Raw genomic sequence first — 22672 nt, 5'->3', positions numbered from 1 at the left:
TTGCCATGAATAAAACTGATACAATTTTTAAGCAGTCGATGGACTGATCCTCCAAAGAAGCATAGACAACTGATGTTTTGCAGATGTAAAACAGGCGCTTAGCGTTAAATTGATTGCTACCGAACATTGAGAATTTATTTCCATGTTGTGAAAAATTGTACAATAAACTTCTAAGTGTCAAATGATTAGTGAAATTTATGTGTTAAGGAATTTTGATAGAGAATACTTACTAACAATTTTATTCATAAGAGTCGAAATCCTCAGCAGGCCATGACTTATTAGAACACGACCATAGCAAAAACAAAAAGTAATCTTTAAAACAAAAAAAGTTATCAAACCATTTGTGCTTTCAACCAAGAACAACAACTATTTGGGAAGTTTATTAGACTTGATGAATTTATTATGTTTTTATAGAAATGGTTAAGATCTTCTTTTTAGAATTTTTAATATGTAATTTGTATTGGAAAGCAAATAAAAAAAATCCGATATCATCACTATACTCTTTATTTTTTATTTTTATGGTTCATAGGGAAAAATATTTCCTATGAAATTATAAAAAAACATACGCAGACTGCTAAGTTTTGCTGGTGATATTATTTTATTTTACACCCCAAATAGCCAAAATGATGAGTTTTTTTGCCAATTTTACTCTTGAATAGCTTATGGTCTTGAAAGGGTTAAATAGTTTACTTCAAAAGTAAATTAATTTGCATAAATTGGAGTAACGTCGTCTTTATTGGAGCTGAAAAACTTGTTGCAGTTTATTTTGTATACAAGAAGAATGTTTGAAATTACATCTCATTTTCCCCCAATTTAAGCATCATGCTACTGCCGGATATTTCCCGCCTGCAAACTACAAACAATTTATTACATTTATGTTAGTTTTCAAAAATTTACTTGAATCTCATTTTGATTTAAGATCTCGTATTATAAGTAAACATTTTTGGTTCTTCTTATTAGGAAAAAGACGACTTTTCAATCAAATGATTTCTTTATTTTACTAATCGGTTGTTAGCTAATCTATTCAAACAAAATCGGGAAGATCAATTGATTTGAAAATAAGTAAACGGTTATTAAAAAGATTCTGTATTGTTTGTGAATGAAAGAAAAGAGTTTTGTTTTTGAAAAAAATACAGTTATACTTTTAATTAAAATCAATTTTCAACCACATTGTTCAACTCAGAGATGAAGGTTATTTCCTTTGACCTTTCTATTTAAATCACTGTTAATATATGAAATCAAATAATAATTGACTTAGATAGAACTGATCGTAACAGTGACATACTAAAGTTTCCTTTTTTATTACCTTCCACCCTCTAGCTCACGTGCACCAGTGAAGATGTCCCACGGCACCTTCCCAGGCCGGGCACCAGTGAGAAGTAGTCTACATCAACTGGACGCAACAGCACATCGAACCGGGCCTGCTCGACGCCGATCGGCCGGCAGCATTTTCCTCGTTCAATGATCACCCCCCAGCACGACTCGATCGTCCGAGCGGTCAGGGCCACCATTAGGCAACGAAGGCAGCGGAACGCCCGCACCGTACGGCCGCACGCGTAAACACCCCCCGCTGGCGACTCTTTTCCGGGCTCGGGCGGCCCAGGGAGGGGACAAAAAAATGAAAACTGCCATCACGAATGCCATTGCCAACGCCACCAACGTCGGAAGTGCGAATTCGCGGCTGCACCGGAAGCGAGTGTTTGCGACCGCCGTCGCCGTCGTCGTGATCAATCGAACGAAGCTGAAAAGTTGAAAACGCGATCGGAACCATCGCCGCCACCATCGCCACCGTCGCCACTGCCGTCTTACTCTTAGGATAGGTGCCGTCGTTGCCGGACGCGCGCAGCAGCATCATCACCAGCACCATCGCGGAACTGCAACTGCCTGCACGGAACTGCACCCGGGAAAACTATCGGTAGAAAATCGCTTCCCACTGCACGCGGCCGAACGGCGAACCGCGACACGCCATCTCGCCATCGAACCGCTTGCCGAACGTGCTGGAAAAGGCCAATTAGCCGTTCATCAGTAGAAACCAGCACTGGCGGAACACGGTACTGGGACGCGACGAAAACCAACACGGGAGGAGGCGACACCGTTTGAAGCTGGGTGGACGAAACTAGGAAAATATCAAAAGAATTGTAGCATACTGTAGAGTTCCTCGCTTCACGGCATCTTTTTTTTTCCGAACCCGCTGCTAGCTTCCCACTACGATGCACTTCTTTCGTCCAGCTTTGTCCTGAAACGAGCGGCAAGGAGGAAGCGTGAAAATCTTAGAATCCTCCTACAATCGGTGCTTCTGCTGATCAAAAGAATTTCCACCCACCCACCATTGTCGGAAAGCCCCGCTTCGGTCAAACTCCACCTTCGACATTTTCCTTCCCACCGGAAGCGATTGGAGCTCGGGAAGGGTCGCGAGTTCCGGGGACGCTGTTTCGAAATTTCCCACCATTCAACCGACGCTACAGGGCTAAACCTATCCCAACGCAGTGAATTGAGTTGGCACGCGAGGAACCGGCAGGCGATATCGGTCCGGTGAAACTGTCATTTCCTTCCGCCATTCGACCACTAATGCAGCACCGAAGCAGAAACTCAATCAAGTTTATAATCGCATTCGCATAGTGTTAATACTGTTTAAAATAATAATATTAGTCATACTAAAAATACCGATGCAAGCATCAAACCATTTAATACTACTAAAAACAATATTAATATGAATATATCAAGCTAAACGTAAAACATAAGGACACGGTGTAAAAACAAAACAGTACGTTTTCTCTTCCCTCCGCAACCACAACACAGAACGGTGAACAGATCTCGAACTCGCGCGAACGCAAACTGCGTGGTTAAGTGTCGTAATAACCCGCCGGTCGCCGTGAAACACTAGTGAAACCAAAGGATATAGCAACGCATGACACTAAAGGACGGCAAATCGAACCGAAAATTAGAAGAAAAACTCCCATCGTAAACTAATCGTAAGCACCGCGCCGGAACGATGCAGCGTGCGTTATAATCGTTACATACACCAACACGTTGCATACATTTAGGCGTTCGTTCGAAAGAGGCGATCTTTCTTCGAACTTCCTAGAGAGAGAGAGCGCGCTGTAGCCTACACACCAATTGCAGCCAGGTGCCGTGCTTATGTTCGAACCCTGCACAAGGTACCCCTCGAAGAATGTTCGTGCCACAAGTGACCGACTGCAGCATACAGGGAAGGGATTGAGCAGTACCAGTGGGGGGGCTGGGCCGATCGAACATGGTAACCCGAAACCGTGCCGGATACGTACATTTGGTAGATAGAGTGCGCCCGGAAGCAACGCCGGCAAATGAAGCCCAGTGAGCAGGCAATCGTTCTGCTACCAGTTGCGGGCCGGAAACGATTCCGCTAGTGCGGAAAGCAATCGAACGTTTTCGGACGGCAAAGGCGAAAATCGGAAGCGAACTCCGGACGCCGACAACCTGCCGTGGCACGCGCATCGCGTGCCTCCAGGACCGGGCCAGGAATTAAGGACCAAAACCTCCCCCTCCCTCTAGCCACGGGGAGGGGCGTGAAGAGAGAATTGAACAGACAAGACTTCTTATACCGCACCGGAAAGGATAATTGAAGCAACACAGGCCACGTCTGGTGCGTCTTTGTTTTGCTGCGGACTCGACAGGGGCAGCGACGCAGAGCGCAGCGCCAACATCCAGGGGACCAAGCGGCAGTGACATAAGCTACTCCCCTCTTCCCTCTGCCCCGCACGGCGGCATACCCTGACGTTGCGTCCGCCAACCGTCAGTTTGGAGGACGGACGTTGTGCGGAATACCTGATCCGCCCCGACGGTTGCCTGACGTGCCGACGTACCGCGCGGACGCGTCGTTACGGCGGTGGCTTCCCGGACAGTGATCTAGCGTGCCAGTGCGACCCAAATGAAGAAGATACTGATCATCGTGATCAAGATGATCAAAATGATATCGAAAATCATTATGCTCAATCGGTATCATAACTTTCAGTGCTACAAACAGTTAAGGATATACAAGTGGATCATCGTGCTGATGCTGATAGCGAATTCATCGATTTGTGAGTATACTGTTGACAAACTTGTTGTTCTACTCTGCATGCTTTTTGTGACCTCACTGTGACCTTCTCATGTACATACATCATACTAAAGGCTTCAAAACCTGCAGAATTAAAGAAATGGTTAAAGAACGTTCTTTGAATGATAAGAACACATCATAATTGTGGAAAAGTAGCTAGAGTCGATTAAAACAATGATCTAGATCTATAATCTGAAACTTAAAAATTTAATCTACTTTTTATACCTCTGAAAACAGTCATAACTGAGGCTAAATATATAGAAGTTTGCATGTCAAATATTCCAATTATATTAAAGTTGGGTTATGACCAAATTTTGTGAAGACTTCAGCCACAACAAGATGTCTATCAAATGCTACATCAGCTTTGTAAGGTTCGACTGTATTGATCGTCTTCTTTTGAACATCTTCTTCAAAGTGGCTCCTTTATCTGCCAAGCGAATCACTGCAGTAAATCCCCTATTTGAAAAAAAAAATAACAACAAAATTCTCGCCTTCCATGCTCCACACAACTTTGTTTGCCAGTGTTGGTGCTATCAGTAAAGTGTCGGTTTCAACGGCACTGCCTCATTTGAAGCTTACACTAGGCCAGCTGTGAACTCTTGATATAGTTATTCAGTACACCGCCGTTCCTTCCGAAGACAGTTCGCGAGTCGCTTGGTTCTGGTTACCTAAACATGTGGAAGGGAGCGCTAGTAGTTGGCGCCGTTTGCCTTGTTGCAATCGCTAGTTGCGCCGAGATTCGAGTGAAACGTCAATTTTTCGCGCCCGCTGAAGAGTGCACTATTTCACCGGAAGAGATTGAGGAAATCGTGCAGCTGACCAAACAAATCGAAGGTCGCAAGGGGTCTCGCAAACGGCCTGCAAATCCGGGCAATGCAGTGGACGAAGGAACTGACGAGTGCAGCCAGTTGTTGCGAGGGCTAAAAGGTTCGATCCACGACGTACTGAAACGGTTCGGCAGCATGCAGAAGTCGTCCGTCTCGCAGAGCACATACGAGCTGATGAAGGCCCAGCAAGAGCAGGAACTTTCGGACATGCTGCGTCGGGTGGACAACCTGGAGCGGGATGTCGAGCAGCGGTTCCGGGCGGAGATCGAACGGCTGCGCAACAGTTTGCAGGAGTTGCGACGGCGGCTGAACGAAAACCTGCGTCTGCTCGAGCAGGAGCGGCTGGCGGGCCGTCGGGCTCAGGAGGCCCTGTGCGTGAGCTACATTCAGGGAGGCAATGTGGAGCTGGCCGTACAAACCTTCCGAGCGTTGAACGGGAGCTATGAGGCGGCAAGGCTCACCAACGACACCTACCAGGGCGATGGGGATATGGTGCAGCCTTTGGTGGAATTCTTCGAAGCGCTGAGGGAGGACGGACAGCGTTTCCTGCTAATATCTGGCCTGGAGGAACTGTTCAAACAGGCAGATCGCAATAACCAGCTGAACCGGGAGCGCTGTCGAACTATCTTTCACTCGTTGGTCGGACTGGAAACCTTTTACACGGAACCTAAAGACATTCACCGTGTTCAAGCGTTACGCGTTACGCTCATAGACAGGTTGAATGCGTTCATTGGCTAATATATTAAACTTCCAGCACATATTGTGAGTCAAGTAAAACACGCAAACATGATAAACTAGGTACCATCATCATACAGTTAGGCGTTCTGTTATCCTCAATAACATTTTACATTTGTTGCTGGGAAAGCGCAAATTATTACTCCTAATTGTTCCATAAGTTCCCAGCGAATGCTGGGTTAGTAAAACTGAATTAACCAGTGGCTATTTATAGCAGATGAAGTGAGACGAAACTAGTTTTAATATACAACATTAAATCAAACACACTTCAAACAAGCATTTAACTTTGAAAACCGTATCTTGATTCGGCTTTCTTTCTCGCCGACACTGTGTTTTTAGTTTCTCGTTCGAACAACACTCGCAGCTTCCTTCTTGCCTTTATTCGTTTCCTTCGTTTGCAAAAAAGTACCTTTTTCTACAGCATCAAATTTCTCCAAACAAGTTCGAGCGAGCGGTGAGCATCGCGTTTGTATGCTCTCTCCAACATACATTCTCTCTCTCCCCCACACTACACGCACACACTCACATGTGCACACATGCTCTTATGCTCGTCATTGTCATTGGAAGCGTTAACCAACCGACCGAGAAAACACATTGTTCGCTTTGTCCAACAACAGCGCTCGAGAGCGTATGCCCGTGAGCATATTTATCGATGCATTTTATGTGTTCCGTTTTTTTTTTCCCCGCAGCTCAACTGTCGCATTCGGTGGGGCTGATAAGGGCGCGTGAGTGTTGGCGCAACAGCCTGCAACGGACCATAGTAGCAAGCAGCACTGCTATCTGGTTGCGGAGAGTTATTTTTATTGCGTGTGAGATGCCGCCTCTCTCAACGGGCTCGTTGGTCTAGGGGTATGATTTTCGCTTAGGGTGCGAGAGGTCCCGGGTTCAAATCCCGGACGAGCCCACCTGCGTGAAGCCATTCTTTTTTGCCTCTACTTCTACTTTTCCTCTACCACCGCATCAACCTCACGCATGGCAACCCCTTTTTACCGTACTATCGGACAGTACCTATTTGCCTACTCGTGTTGGTACATTGGGCCACTACAAAAGCCTCTTCAAAAGACCTTCTTTCCACCGTCTTGAACAAATTGGAGAGTTTACTGTATGTGCCTTTTTGGGGGTTTAGATCTGAAGAGTAGGCACTAGTAGGATATTCGGCTGCTTACGTCAACCGCATGCCCGAATATTTTCCGCCTGACTTGATGCGCACTATGTAGGAGCTCGTGGCAATCGGGACCACGTAATAACCAGCTTTTTTCCAGCAGCTCTTCTTATCTCAATCCTCATCATGAAGTGCCCTCCAAACTCAGGCACCGGCGGGGTGAGTGGTGCTACCAAATAGTACGCATTCCACGCTTACCAAAAAGCAGGCACCAACAGGCGAGGTCGAGGTTCTGGCGGCTCAATGTGTTCCCGAAAGCAGACAGCAGGGTGTACATTAAACGAATTCATTACTTATTCATACGGCTCCATAGTACCAGTGTAATAATACTCATGTGGTAAGCCGTCCGGTTCTTGCTCTCGTTCTCCCAGGAACCTCCCTGATTATGGCCGGGCGCATGTCATCGGGGCGAAAAGCCAAACAAAAAAAAAAAAACAAAACAAAACAAAAAGGAAATCTGGATACCCTTGCGGTAACTTCCCCACCTTTGCCGACGCTCACTGAATATGACGGGCTTAAATTATTAACGTCCTACCGGGATTGCACGGTGCTACTGAGGCAGCCAGCTCCGGACGACGACAACGGCGCAAAGGTGCCGGTGTAACACGATGTACCCGACAGTTTTTGGCAACAATCTGGCTAGGTCACAACTAAGGTGCAGGCACAGCCCCGCCCCGACCCGCGCGATTTGATGCCAGCGGCGTGGAGTGGATAATAAATATGAAGCAAATGCAACGCCCAGGGCAACCATTATGGCGGCTAAATGGCGCTGGCAGCGGCAAAGTCTGGACTGTCAGGGGGACGGGGAGGGGGATGGATGAAGGCAGATTGAAGTTGATGTGGTGCGGTGCGCACAGCTCAGCCCTCGGGGTTGGTTGAGGTTTGTTTATTTGCGGACGATTTGCTCCAATCTGCTAAAAATACGCAACTAGGTGTTCACGACGAGCCACGGACACCGTCGGAGGGCGGACGGGTTTGGGGCAGCGTTCTACCGTGTCTTTCGTTTCGTGCGAACTTTCTGGAACACTGCCAGGGGAAACTATGCCCGGCGAGCTACCGATGCCTCATGGAAGACTTTTGCTGCCCCAGAACGATCGGAATGTTGCTTTCTTGGCTCAGCCTCGGGTTCAGGATCATCGGGTAAGGTTTCCCACATACCAGCAAGCGCACGGGCCACCCTTCGGCAAAGGTCCACCCCGAAAGGGGCAGCAACAGGGCGCAGGGACGAAGGGAAAAATGAAACAGTACCGCATTCCCTTCGCAATGCCTGTTGCTGAATTCCACAGGCCACACACCGAACAGACACTAGGATGCCAACGAAAAGGCAGATGATGATGATGATGATGACGACGATGGCGATGACGGTGGCTAGATGGATGGGATGTTTGAAGGGTCATCGATGGCAAAAAGCGAACATCCGGGGCATGGCTGTTCGAAACGATGGTGCATGCCCCTGGTGTGGAAGGGATTTTCTCGGCGTGCCCTTTGTTCGTCTGCATCGTTCACCGACCGAAACACGGCCAAACGGGGGCGGTGGAGTGGAAGTGGATTTATGAGAGTTTTCAACGTGACCAGTTGAGCCTTCCCCGAGCCTGTCTTAGGCGATGAAGCTAATCGAACCGTTCGAGAGCCAATGAGTTATTTATACCGGGGCCGGAGAAGCATTGTATCTCGAGGTCGGTCGTTAGAGTCTCGTGGGATGAAGTTCTTCCTTGCTGGAAGGAGGATCTTGTGCCCGGAATGGCCCAGATACCTCTTAAGACCGGCCCTTATTGATGTGGTTCTTTACCGTAGATGACACTCTCGATGTATAGAGGCCATAGAGGACAATAAAGCACTTATATTTCGATTTGGCTAAAGGTTTGTATTTCTCAGTTCCTTCGTACGACAGGCACAGTACTAGGTGAGGGAAGCAAACAAGAGCAAGACAAGAGTCACATTACTTCTGAATTCAACTCATCCTACAGATGAAGTGATAATGAAACGTTCGTCACCTTAGGACAACGCGAACAGATGGGTTTTCGATTTTCAACTACGTCAACTAATGCTGGTAACTTACACCAACTGCTTAAGAATGCTCTAAAGTCAAAGGCGCAAAAAGAACTCTTAAAGTCAGGTGTCCTAGAGGTAAGAAGTGCACATCTCGTGTCGAGTGTGTCTACTCGGGCCTGGAAAGTTAAGGAATTGGGGGGGTCCAATTTGGAAGTGCAGCAAACCAAACATGGGGAATACACATTTCTCCTGATGAGGGTGCACTTTGTGTAATTGATGTCAAATATCACCAACAAAGTACTCTTGCACGGGGCTACCAAATCTTGAAATCGGTAGTAAAAGTTGCACTACACACTATGTCGTTACCTTGTGGCTTACTCGTGTGGGCACACGCCACCGTGAGTTCCGCCTCTATCCCAACACAAGCGTGCAACTTTGTGTCACTGATTATTGTTGCCAGTTTAAGCGGGTTGGACGTTGCTACGTTGCTTGGGGTATACAAAGACGCAAAACGCCCTTATTGCAGAACAACTTTGGCTACCGTCAAAAGAAACCCAGTTTGGGCAAACATACAGTTTTTTTTATCCTATATTATGCAGCTGCTGACGTTTCCCAAAGCAGTCGACAAACATCTTTGAAGTTGTAACAATTTGGAGCAATTTGCCGGCGTCTTTTCCGCAAAACCGAAAGTTACTTCTATGTTGTGGGTTATAGGCAAAAAAATAATAAAATACAATTGAATTGAATTATTTTGTAAACTTAATAATAGCCCACAAGGTAGAATATCAGTAAAAAAGATCTTAAAACATATTTTGGTTACTACAAGTGCAACCAAAACTTAAAGTAAAGAAATTATTCAATACCTTGGGTAAATCAAAAGGAAAATCAGCAACAATTGTGAGTATTTGAAACGTTAAGCAGTAAGCTCTTTGTACTTTCAGAACAGTTCAAGTTTGTTTACATAAAGATATTCCTTTTTTTCTATGTTAAGTTACGATATATTACATATTTCTTAAATGTATTCCTTCCTAAAAAAACACTTAAAACACTTAAAATGTATTGATTGTATTTAAATTTAAAATTCCCAAAGATACCCAACAGTTACGTCTCTAAAAAAGAATGTATTTAAAGCATGTATTTCATGTCTCATAAATACTTTTTTATTTAAAAAAGAAATTATTGAATGAATCTTCCAATGAAAGTGCATATTTTCAATCAGATATATTAATTCATTCTCTAAAAAAAAAGATGGAATTCATATAATAATAAACATCTTCATTGAGGCGAATTAGTTTAAAACGTTTAACTAATGTTTTAATGCCTGCACCTGAACATTCCAAAACTAATTGATCATGTGACCAACGCATTTTCCCAGCAGTATATTTCAGTTATGTAGTATTGAAAAATGCTATTTTTAACACCCGAAAGAATAAGAATAACATTAACGTGTTCATTTGTCACACTCGCACTCCCCTGTGCGCTGACACGCTGTCCATTTTGTTCTTGATAGTTTAATTTGTACCTATCTCTGTCCACAGGCCGTTAGGTACGGTTCAGTACCGGGCCGTCCCAGAAAAGGCCGTCATTAACCTGCCGCAAGGCAGCAAACGTACGCACGCCAGCATGGTAGTGCTCCTTAATTAGCCAAAAGTCCCGGGACTTTGACATTCGCCGTCTCCGCCCTGCTCGGCCCAGTGCATCCCGGTGCGTTAGGAAAGCCTGGAAGCTTGAGGGCCAGGGCTCGGCTCTGCCGTAGTGTGTGTCAGTTAGTCGGCCCGCGGCCAAAGGAAACTTGAAAGTGGAGCATGAAGCGAAGCGTGGACAAATAAATTTTCCGTTCCACTTGCGAACGAAGCGAGCGTGGAAAACGGCCTGTACCGGGGCTGGGAGTGGGGCACGGAGGACGGTTGGGACGGACGACCTGGTTGGGCCTGGTTCGAAATAACTTTCCCGGGAGCAGTTTTATCAGTACGTTCTATTCCTCCCGGGCGACATTCGTTACGCAAAGGCTGGGGTGACGGGAGCTAGTTTCGGGAGGACATGACACGTTTTCATTTTATGGCAATGCCAGGAAATACGCTCGAAGGACCGAAGTACAGCTACGGCCAATGTGTTGTGGGTAAACTTCTTACACAAGCAGTTAAAAATATTAAAAGTTATTACGGAGCTTTTCAGCTAATGCCAAACAATTATTTCAACCACGGATAAACACTGATCCTTAAAATGTCTATATTAATTTTATTAAATTTAACTAACGATGCTTGAAAGCTTTTTGAAATGTGTCGAGTGTCCGTCCAATTAAATTACTATTTTAATATAAAGTAGGTTTATGGTAGTGGACTTCTTTTTAAACCCTATTTCCTACGTTCTTTGCTCTAAGTACTTAAATCATATAAACTATCCGTAAAATAGAACAACAACAACCAACCCCCCCCCCCCCCCCCCCCCCCCCCCCAACATTACCGTTCCATAATCGATGGCGACGATTTATGTCGAACGGAGGTCAGTGGGCGACGTGCTTTTGCGGACGGAAAATTTATCGAACAATTACCACCAAGTGCCACATTTATCTGACCTGCAGCGAAGCGCATCAGACATATGAGTCGGGAGTGGCCCCGGTAACCCTCCACGTTTTGCTAGGTGGCTTTGACCACGTTTGCATACACACACACACACATTCGTACTCAACCCATCACGTGCGCCGTTCTAAGTTTGTGCCCGAGCGTTCACAGTTTCCATTCCGACGCTTTCCACTCCGACTTCTCCGTCGTTCTGCTGTGACAAATCCCGACGAGTGCCGGTTCTCCTGCTGGTTAGCACACTTCGGTCCCATTTCGCCATTGTGTTGCCGCGCACTAAGTGTACTCATTAAAATAATTAAAACATAAACAAACACATTTTCTCCGCTGCTACCGCCCGTGGATGCGGGTAAGCGTGTGTGTGTGTGTGTGTGTGTGTGTGTGTGTCGGAGCGGAGACGCCAGTGCGGAGAACGCGGACCAACCTTTCGGTTTGCCAATTAATTTGCACTGGCCACCAGGTACCTAGCGATGGCAAACCTGCCAGCAGCTTGCCACAAAGCGTAGGCTTGGGGTTTGTCCGTCCGGTAGCAACCCCTTAATGCGCACCGTTTATCTGCAAACCCCGGGTCCGTGTGGCCGGCAGCGCAAACTGCAGCACCGTGGCTGTTTAAAAATTTAAGCTCACTCGCCGGAATAATGAAGTCGGTCCGGGGCGAGAGTTGCGATCATTTCGGGTAAAAGAATCCAGCGAGATCTACTCAAATCCTTGCAGAGAAACCTCAAAGTTAATCAAAGAGGAAGCTTACCGAAGGACACATTATTAGATAGGAAAATTTCATCCAGCTAAACGCCATTCGAAAACATATGAACGTGAGAAGTTTTCTTATGCGATATTGCTCTTATCTTGTTTTAACTGTACTTTAATTTCAACTCTTTTATCTAAACCGGCCTCTTCACACTTTACCCAGGGCTATCATTTGTACCAACAGCACTGATATTTAAACTGATGCGAAACCACATCAAGTAAATGCATGAAATATGTATTTTATAAATCAATTTTAATTGCAAGTAAGCAAAACACAAGATTCCATAACAAAGTAAAACACCTCTTGAAGCAACAACAATATAAAAAGTATGATGCAGTGTATGTTATTCAAAAATCACAAACACATAATGCATTAAAAAATATGTAAAACTCAGATAATTAAAATTTAAAGTTGTAACGGGAGTCAAAAATATTGGATTCTTTCAATTTTATTAAGCATTGTTTGATTATTTATATGATATTTTCATTAAGCATTGTTTAATTTAATTTTAATTTCATGAATGCTGGTAATCTATACTTTCTTCCCTTAAGATGGTTTAAATAATTAAACTATTAAATTTTAGGACCTGAAACTCCATATACTCCTTGCGCTTGCGTAAATTTTCATAGTCATAAACCTGAACTTATGTCGGTAAAGTGGAACAAGCGTGCTTCAACTACCATGCGAGTAAAATTAATTTAAAAGCATCCCCCATTCTGGCCCACCGGAACTTTCGGATCAGTTCCGTCCGGGCTACTGTATCCCTCGTCCCCGTTGGGCTCCACTGCTTTCTCGGTGCCCACCGTTTCAAAGGAAAAGAGGAGTCCGTTTTGCAAAGGGGAAAAAGCGATACAAAACCAATCTAACAAAAGCTACTGTGAGCGTAGAAGCTGCACTGCACTGTTCGCTACTAAGAATTGTTTTTTTTTTTGGTTTTGTTTTATCTCATTTCTGCATCGCTGTGAAGTTTTCTTTTTTCATCCCATGATGGTCTCTATATCCACAAGGAAACAGGCCCCGCGGCCCTGAGATCGGTAGGCAGCAGCATCGTCCAAGGACGTGGATTCATTGCAACTGCAGCAACTGGATGCAGCTGCAGTTCCGTACTCGGTGCGCTGGCTAACTAATGAAAGCTTTAACGTGCACTCCGGCCATATCTGGGACATCGGCTTGGGGAACGGGAAAACCGGTGCGAGAGAGAAGAGGAAGAAGATCTAAAAAGACGCGTGAAAGAAAAGTAGACAATCATAAAACGTAACAAACGAATAATAAAACTATGCCGCACGGGAGTGGAAATTTTTTGCGATATGAGTGCGTTTAGCTTAGGTTTCTTATTTTTTTTGTACTCTTCTTCTTGTGTACCCGTTCGTCCTTCACTGGCAAGGTTTTCCTCCGAAGGCGAAGCGTACAAATACAAACTGCAGCCTAGGATAAATCGTTGCAGCAGTAGAATCGGTACAATACGACACACGCTTACGCTCCTGGAGGAAAGTAATAAAAAAAAGAGGGGAAGGAAAACCCAACAAACGATCGGTGGCCTCCGTAGATGGGAATCATATCCACCCCCGTGGCCGGTTGAAAAAAGGGTACGAGGCAGCCGAAGCGGGTGGGGCAGCACATTTTCCTTTGTCTTTCTGCCACCGTTTGGCGAGCAGAGGCGCATCCTTGGCGTCCTTTCCCCTTGCGAGGTCCTTTGTCTCGATGCATCTTCGCTGCTCGGTGTCATTCGGTCGGGGAAAATACGATTCCACCTGGGCGGCACCAGTTGGGAATGATTCAATTTCACGGGAAAGCGCCATATGTGTTAGGGGGTCTTAGCTTAATAGCGTCCGATTGTGTGCAAAAGCAAATAAAACCGAGACGCTAGCTAGCTGAACCAAGGACGGTTCCTCAAAAGCCTAGCAAAAATGTTGGCCGAGGCAGGTTTCATTCAGTGGAAAATGCTCTGCTTTAATTAAAGTTGAACTCACGCACCTTAAGGTACTCCCTTTCGCATTTAATCTCACGTTTGGTTGCTCCAACGGTCGACTCGGTGAAAAGGACCAAAGAAGTAGTCCGTCATCAAACGATGAAGAATTCATTCACCTGACAGACACAGAAACACGCATTCATACACTAGGGAGGGGTCGATTCCCCGGGCAGTCGGCAATTAATCGTCCATTCTTCTCCGGCTGCTCCCCGAGGGCTGGTTTGTGGTGGAAACCCTTAAAGCTACCCGAGTCCACGTCCCCGGCCCGGTTTCGTCGATTGCGTGCAATTAATTGCATCATACGCTCTATTTATTCATTTGCCTCATCATAATTGATACGTATACATACACACACACACTAACACACCCAGGGACGCGGTCGAACTGTTGCGTGCTGCATGGATTCCTTTTTGCGGGCGGCTTTTCCCTGTCGGTTGCCAGCCTTGCCCGACCGAGACTGCTAATGTGCACCCTACATCGACATTCATGGGCAGTCACTAATCGTGTAAAAATGATAATCGATCCACTCCATTGGATTCGCCGTAGCCTTCCAGTCCCGATATGTGTCCGAGTGTACGAGGGTGTGCCGTGTTCCGCGTTCGGAGGTAAGCGCTACGGTGAAGTGGTTTTATGGGCCACCAAGGATCTGGTAGACTCGGATTTCAACTACACACCGGGAGGAGAAACGGGCACCTACTGCAGGAGAGATGATAAAGTTAAACGAGTAAGATTGCACTCCCTCCCCGGAGGGTGGTAGGTAACAATTGAAACATGATTGCGCACAGAGATATACTAACGGCTGGCTTGGTAGCGTTACTCAAATTAATGGGTAATTTGACCATTGCATAGTCCCGATTTCCAGCTCGTAAAAGCAATAGTTGGTTTTAAACCAATTGACCAGTAACTAATTGATTGCTGCGGGAACTTTTCGAGGTATGTTTCATAAATCTATTATCTTCAAGTGTACTTCAGCAGAGTTTATCTATTGAAAGCGTTTTCTTAGGATGTATCAATTTTGATTTTAAAACAATAGTCCACCGTATCTGTTTTTCATTTCGGATATTTTTAATTTTATAATAGTGTTCGGTTACACAAAACATGTTAAACACACACACAAAATGTGCAAATTTACTCAAATAGTTAAATCGGAATCTTATCTCAAATATGATCAAAGCTTTGGGAACAATCCGGTACGATTTTTGTTGCAGAAAAGTTATTCATTTTGAGTTACATGCTTGATTACATTTTTGAATAATTTTAAAGATTCAGAATAGACCAACTATTATAAAATAAACCATTAGCGAGAACTTTACAAAGGTGCTCGTAAAAAATTATAAAAATAAAATATACAAATTCCTTTATGAAAAATGTTTACTCAAATATCTAAGCAAATGTAAAATCGTTTTCTTCTTCTTTGGTGTCATGCCCCGTAAATGTAATATCAACGTAGTTTTGATTAAGCAAAGAAGTAGCTGATTCATGGCAGATAAATATGAAATAAGATGAACAATGGTACTATCAACACGTGTTGTAAATATTGATTATTTGATCAATCAATCGAATCCGATTATACATAGAACAACATAACAATAATCTAGTTTGTTTCTTTTTTTTTTATATACACTGGGCCCAAAGTTAATCCGGACGCTCAAAAAATGAGCATGCGTCCGACTTTGTGGTCGATTTTAGAGTACTTAGAATTGATAACAATGATTTTTGTTCATTGCATCTTCTTGGTGCACCTTCCTACGAAGTACTTGCAAAAAGAACGGTGAAAAAAATCGTACCAAAGCGGCGCAATAAACAATAGAGTGGAAAAAGTCAGAATTTTGACGGCCAATCGCAAAGTCGGACAGTTATATTTCATCGTATTTTTGTTAGCTAAAGTGGTGTGTAAGTTAGTTTCGACACTTGATATTTGTTATTATCGATGCAGACGACTCTTGGGCATCGTTAGAAGCACTCGGATGATTCGATTTATTATATTATTGAAGTTTATATTGAAATATACGTCACACTACTTGGTTGGAACGAAACATCATCATTTATCCATCATAACGATGGAAAAAGATTTCAAAACATATGAAATTAGACTTACATGAGCAAACTAACAGATTCAGACAACATTAAAAAGTATAAAACTTCAAAAAGTATTGTAAAATCACCAAAGAACTGCTCTTTGCAGCACACAATTCGGGAAAGGGGAGGAAGAACCAATCGATTCAACTGCCAACTCTTTCATCAACTGCCGTAGATCGAAAAGAAACTTTACTAAAAGTGTTTGTTAAGTGCTCTAACTATTTGGAACTATTTACACTGGGATGGGCTGCATGCCAGAACCCCGGGAAATAAATCATTAATATCGGAGAAAAATTTAAAACTACGATTCTGTTGCTAGAACTGATGTCGATAAATAAAATGATTTTAGGAACAAATTATATCATTCTACATCGAAAAGATAGTTAAAGTTAAACAATCATGATATTTTGTGAAAGTCCTGTTTACAGTTGACACAAAAATTCGCAATTTTTTCTCAGATAGATGGCGACACATATGGCGCGTTCGAGGGAAAGGGTTTAACCAAAACTGTCCGAGTTGTTGAAGGTTCCTTAATAATAAGAGAGTGGGTAAAAGAGTAAATGAGGCCCCGGCCGCCATGTTTTCGATCGTGGCTACACCTCTTGTGGACGTTTAAACTGAATGTATGCAATCCTTATACTTAAAATAGTTTTGAGCGTTACTTAGCGTTTTTTTTCGTTTGACGCGTTTTTTCGACCATGCGTTTTTCGACCGTCGCGCCCGCCACAGCTCAAACCAAACATGCGATGGAAACACTCTCTATCTGAATCGTTTTCAGCAAAACATCGAGAGCAAAATCACTACAGCATAACACAAAACCTCTGTGTCTTGAACGATAAAGTTTTCATCTTCACTTAAGCACAAGTTTTAATGTATTTTAGAAAAAACTTTTGTAAACAAAACCTCCTCACGCACGGATGAACAAGTTAAGCAACCCGTAGACGTTGCGAACTTGTACGCGCGAACAATTTGACAACCTGGCATTGCCTATGTAAAGGAAAGGAAAGGAAGATTTCCTCTTATATCTTCCTTTCCTTTCCTTTACATAGGCAATGCATGGTTGTCAAATTGTTCGCGCGTACAAGTTCGCAACGTCTACGGGTTGCTTTAGAGCTGCATTGACAGCTTGCTTTGATTTCCTTTGTAAAGGTAGGGTAATGTAAGCCAGTTTCATCAAAGTGATATTTTTTCAAGACACTGACAGGGCCAAGGTATGTAGATCGTTGCAAGGTAACCTAATTTTAAAATCAACATGTTTTGTTATCAAAATAGATAAAAAATGCTTTTATTGCACCTTTAGTGCTTAATAAAACTGTTTGCTTTATTTTTGTTCATCGGTCATATGGTGATTCTTTTATCATCGAAAAATAGATACGTCAGCTGTCCCAACCTTGGTTATTTGATGCAAATATCAATTTCAGGCAAGGCACAAGGTATATATAATGGTTCAAGGTAACTCTATTATAAAATCAATTGTTTTCGTGATCAATGTGTTCTAAAAATGTCAGGATTTTTAGTGTTGCAAACTATAAACTGTAGAAACATGGTTTTCATGGGCACTTTATGATAACATCAGTAATTTGGTTATCCATTAGTGGGCCCAAGGTGTGTATAGAGTTGTAAGGTATCTTTGTGAAAGTACGTTTTTTGTTTTCAAAAAGATAGGATACGTTCCGTAAAAAAATGTTCATGCGAAAAACAATCAGCAGAAACACGATCACTATCGGTTTTTCTTTCTATTTGATGTAAATATAATGAGCAGCTGAAACAAATTTTGTGAAAACCCAAGGTGTACACAGCATATCAAATAGAGATAATGGAATATTACCATGGATTTTCGAGAAATGGAATGCATAAGCTATAAAGATTGTTAGATTCGAAGAGAGACAGCATTGCAAGGTGACTGAATTTTTCGTCATAATTTTGACATCTTGAAGCAAAAATTGTAACACCTTTGACGGGGGCTGGAGACAAGGTGTATATATTGGAAAGTGAAGTCGTCCAAAGTAAAATGACATTTCATGACTTGACGTAACACTGCTGATGGTATTGTTGTGAGTTTTGAGGGAGTATTGGAGAAGGAGAGAGAGAGAGAGAGAGAGAGAGAGAGAGAGAGAGAGAGAGAGAGAAAGAGAGAAAAAGATAGAGAGATCAAAAGGGGGGGGGGAGCGTGTGAGATAGAGAGAGAGAGAGAGAGTGAGAGGGGGGAGGTGTGCGAGAGAGAGAAAGAGAAGTGCGCATTAGGAATTTGGGGGCAACGTGGTCAGTTTATTGGAACGCGCATCTACATGCATCCGTAAAACGAACAAGGCGGGATAAGGGAGATACATCCTTCCGAGAAACACAGAAGATGGGGGATAGCATGCGGCACAGGGTTCCGGCCTTCGAGCTGATGCTGCGCCTTTGACGAATTTTCACATATCCAGAAGGATCCTGCACGATAGTACGGAGAGACACGGTTGTACACCGGACGTATTCGTTTTTCTGTTAGCGCAGGTACCGAGTCATCAATGGGAGCTCTTTACTTCTCTCAATTTTTGTCTCCCTTTTCGGAGAGGGTTTTATTCAATGACCGATACAATGTGGCAATCGCATCGCAATCATGTGGATTATCATGCGTAGCAGGAGTTAAAAACCCGGCACTTTAAAAAGTAGAGTTGCAATGTGTTGGAACTCGGCTTGGCAATGAAGAACCTCCTGCTGAATTACCCGAATGGTTTGGTAAACGTGATTTCATTAGGAATCGGTGATAAATCAGTGCTTTTTCATTTATGTGGATAGGGGCTTCAGTTAAAGCAACACTCCTGTGCGCCAAAATCAGGCACTGGTCGAACAGGAAGAGGACCAAAATGTTTCGCATTTAATTTTTGATTCAGCAATTCGAATTTGTATTTTAATTTTAACCGCCATTTGACACAAAAGACCTTCTACAGAAAGAACTAGAAAATGTAACGCGGACGACATGAAACCTTCCATGGGGCGAAAGGGGATCCAGGAGTTACCGACGGGCCAGGTACCTGGCCTCCAAAAAACTAGTTTCAATATAAACTTCAATAATATAATAAATCGAATCATCCGAGTGCTTCTAACGATGCCCAAGAGTCGTCTGCATCGATAATAACAAATATCAAGTGTCGAAACTAACTTACACACCACTTTAGCTAACAAAAATACGATGAAATATAACTGTCCGACTTTGCGATTGGCCGTCAAAATTCTGACTTTTTCCACTCTATTGTTTATTGCGCCGCTTTGGTACGATTTTTTTCACCGTTCTTTTTGCAAGTACTTCGTAGGAAGGTGCACCAAGAAGATGCAATGAACAAAAATCATTGTTATCAATTCTAAGTACTCTAAAATCGACCACAAAGTCGGACGCATGCTCATTTTTTGAGCGTCCGGATTAACTTTGGGCCCAGTGTATATTTGGACGGCCAGGCCGTAATCTAGTTTGTTTCTGTAGTGGATAGAAATGTGAAAAAGTTTATTGTGTTACATGAACTTCAAACGATTTTACCTTTTCCTTAAGCGCAAGGGTTTCAATCGAGCTACTTAAAACCTTTGATAAAAATCCATTTACAATTTGCCTCACTCTACAATTGTTTTAGTTTGTTCTAAATTAGTTCATTTGATATGTTCTATTGAATGCTTTTCCATAACTATTAAGCTATCTAACAAAGTTGCTAGTAGGATTTTATTAATTGAATAATAATTTTCCATCACCAATGTTTTGCTTTTGAGCTATCGAGAACTTCCAGGAGTGCGACCAAAAGGATCATGTCTGTTGCGAACATATCTTCGCAACTACATCGTCGCTTGTAAACATATACAAATAGCATTGCCGAAACTATTCGCTGGCTCGAACTTGCGCTCCCGTCTGATTTATGGTGGTTTCTGGTGGTATGATTAATGCTGTACCGTCGGCGTCTGGCAGCGATAAAGCGGCCTGATTGAAGCGTCTGCAATCGAAAGCAATAACCAATAAATGTGAAACATTCAATTGGATTTCATGTCGATTTATTTTACCCCCTGCACACAAATGAATAGCACAGCGTGCGTTATGGTTCGTTCGCATTCGAGCAGAATGCGATTTTGAGAAGGTTTTGCTGGCATCTTGCAGCATCCGAAGAAACGCGCTCGGATCCAGTGACCTTTGGGTGTTTAATAACGAAATGAAACAGTACACCGCTTCTCGGTCCTGCCCTCTCTTTCTCTCGAGCAACGAGAACGAGTTGATGATGCTCAAATTCCTTTTAAAGGGTGCCCAAGAAACCTTCCACAGCCTATCGGCCGTAGAGTAGATGCTGCCCTTTGCTACCACATGCAGAACGAGCTCGGGAAGGAAGGGCACATTCCCAGCCATCGATCGTCGGTTGCATAACGTCCAGCAATTTTCCCAGCAGCTCAGCCGACCGATACAAAGCACGGAACCCATGTGCGGCTCGTTTTCCGAGCTTGTGGGTGAGTGTCTTTGTGTGTGTGTTTAACTTGTGCAGTTTAGACTTGTATTAAAATTAATGACATCAATCAATCATTGCCAGAACGTGGTCCTGTGGTTGTGGTGGTGGTGGTGGCGTGGCAACGGCAACCCGACCAACCGTGACCGAAATACTTCTGTGAGCGGCGTGACGTAACGCAAATCCTCAAAAGCGACTCTTTTTTGGGGAACTATCCCCAGGCATCCAGGAGTGGCAAGTCATGTGTGACGCTCGGCACGGATTCGTGCCTGAAGTTGACGAGAAGTACCCTATAAACATTGGGTCTCCCCCAATGACACACAGATTTGCTTTTCTGCTCGGTTTCACGACGTTCACAACGAAGCAAAAGCAGACTGGAGATGCTTCGTACTATAATAACATCTACGGGAGTTTTTTGGCCAAATATACCACCTTGCTCTAGAGTCCTGCTTCAGGATAATACACTTTTTTTATATCAATTGATAGCATAAGATATTTATATTCTTGCCGGAAGTTACCATACAGAAAATAAAAGCCCCTCAGAATAACTGATACACCCAAATCCGAATTCTTCTACTTATGCAAACTTCATTTTACCACTTCTTCAATCAGTTGTTTAGAGTCATTTTTCAGAATTTAGTCACTTCCTGCTATTAAACACTATTATTTGACAGCACTCACTCAACATTTTCTTCAATTTATTTGGCCACGGTACGAATTAAACATTTAAAGCTTGTGGAAAAAACTTGATCCAAGAAGTGAATATCATAATACCATAAAAGTTTAACACTTTGACTGCAGTTTTAGTACATTTTTAGTACAATCGTTTTTAACAAAATTTGGTCATACAATGTATAAACCCGATGGTTTTCGAAAACCAATCTCAAACTAGGCTTCACAAAGGATACATTTTTTAATTACTTTAACCTACATCGACAAAAATTCATTACTATTCTAGTGTACTCGTAAAAGGCTGGTGTTGTTGATTGCTACTGTCATCCGCGAAATTAGCAACAAAACATATTTGTTAATACTAAGATTTTGTTCTGTTTTGATTCAAGGATAATTTTTTCAAAAACTTTTTAAAAAGAACCTTTAACATCACAATATTTTTTGTAGAAGCACATACTTTCATCAATCAGCAACTCGGATTTCTCAGGGAGTCTTCTTTTGAAATAATTCCTGACTTTCTGCATGTATTACAACTCGCCCATATTGGTAGACTCTGCCCCGGGCATCGGATACAGTTTATAGTCCGCTAGGAATACCTTCGAATCCTTCCCGCCGAACGTTTTGGAGTGAACCGAAAGTTAAAATGGAGTTGGACAGAGTTTCAGCTGCTCCGGGGAACGCGACGGTGCAGAAAAAAAGGGCAGTAACAGCACCGAAAGTGGGACAGAGTACGATGGTTCGAATTGGTTCCGGACGTGGGTGTGCCCCGTCCTTTCCACCAGCCCGTGGCTTGGGCCCGTGATTCCCGGGCACGAGACGAGCTGTATTTAATAATGCACATGTTTCCACCGTTTCACCTGCAACAGGCCCTGAAGGGGCCCAAAGCAGGGCGAACCTTTTCCATTATCTATGATGGGCCGTGTTTATCTTTCGCCAGGACGAACGACACTGCTCGGCGAGGAAGACGGGACGCTGGATGGAGGCAGTGCAATGAAGACAGGTTTCATTACACGCCGGGTACAGGTACAAGCATCCTCGGTATGCCCGGGTCCCGATGCTGAGGCCTTCCGGAACGTCCGTGCTCCAGCAAGCGGTTGGTCGGTCGTTCGTTGAGGGCATGGCCAGGCGAGGCAGGTGTTTGAGAACGGTAGGGGTGTTATTTGACAAGGAAACAAATAAAAACACGACCGAGTGCCCTCCTGGTGCTGCTTCTGATGGGCTTCCGGTTTGCTGGCGGGTTCGTTACTACATTGCAAGGAAATGCAGAAATGAAGCATTTTTGCCTGTTCAGACAAACGCCCCACCTCATCTCGGAGGCTCTTCAAGGTGGAGAAAATGAGCGCAGAACAACAAATTAGTGGTCTGACATTGCTACTT

The 22672-nt window shown here is 43.7% G+C and overlaps 1 protein-coding gene and 1 non-coding gene across 2 annotated transcripts in view; both read left to right on the top strand.

Moving 5' to 3' along the window:
* The first annotated feature begins 3907 nt into the window (after positions 1–3907).
* The window catches only part of LOC131263146 (neuronal acetylcholine receptor subunit alpha-7-like), a 57774-nt gene continuing 39009 nt past the window's right edge, over positions 3908–22672 (top strand). Inside the window, exon 1 of the mRNA XM_058265302.1 lies at positions 3908–4058. Within this exon, the coding sequence (XP_058121285.1) occupies positions 3908–4058 (151 nt within the window). The remainder of the gene's footprint in view (positions 4059–22672) is intronic.
* Trnap-agg (transfer RNA proline (anticodon AGG)) lies at positions 6470–6541 on the top strand. Its single transcript has one exon. It is a non-coding gene; the product is annotated as a tRNA-Pro (tRNA).

Source organism: Anopheles coustani, chromosome 2, assembly GCF_943734705.1.
Source record: "Anopheles coustani chromosome 2, idAnoCousDA_361_x.2, whole genome shotgun sequence".
Classification (NCBI taxonomy): Eukaryota; Metazoa; Arthropoda; class Insecta; order Diptera; family Culicidae; genus Anopheles; species Anopheles coustani.
Note: the sequence above shows the minus strand (reverse complement) of the source record. Positions and strands in the feature narration are given on the sequence as shown.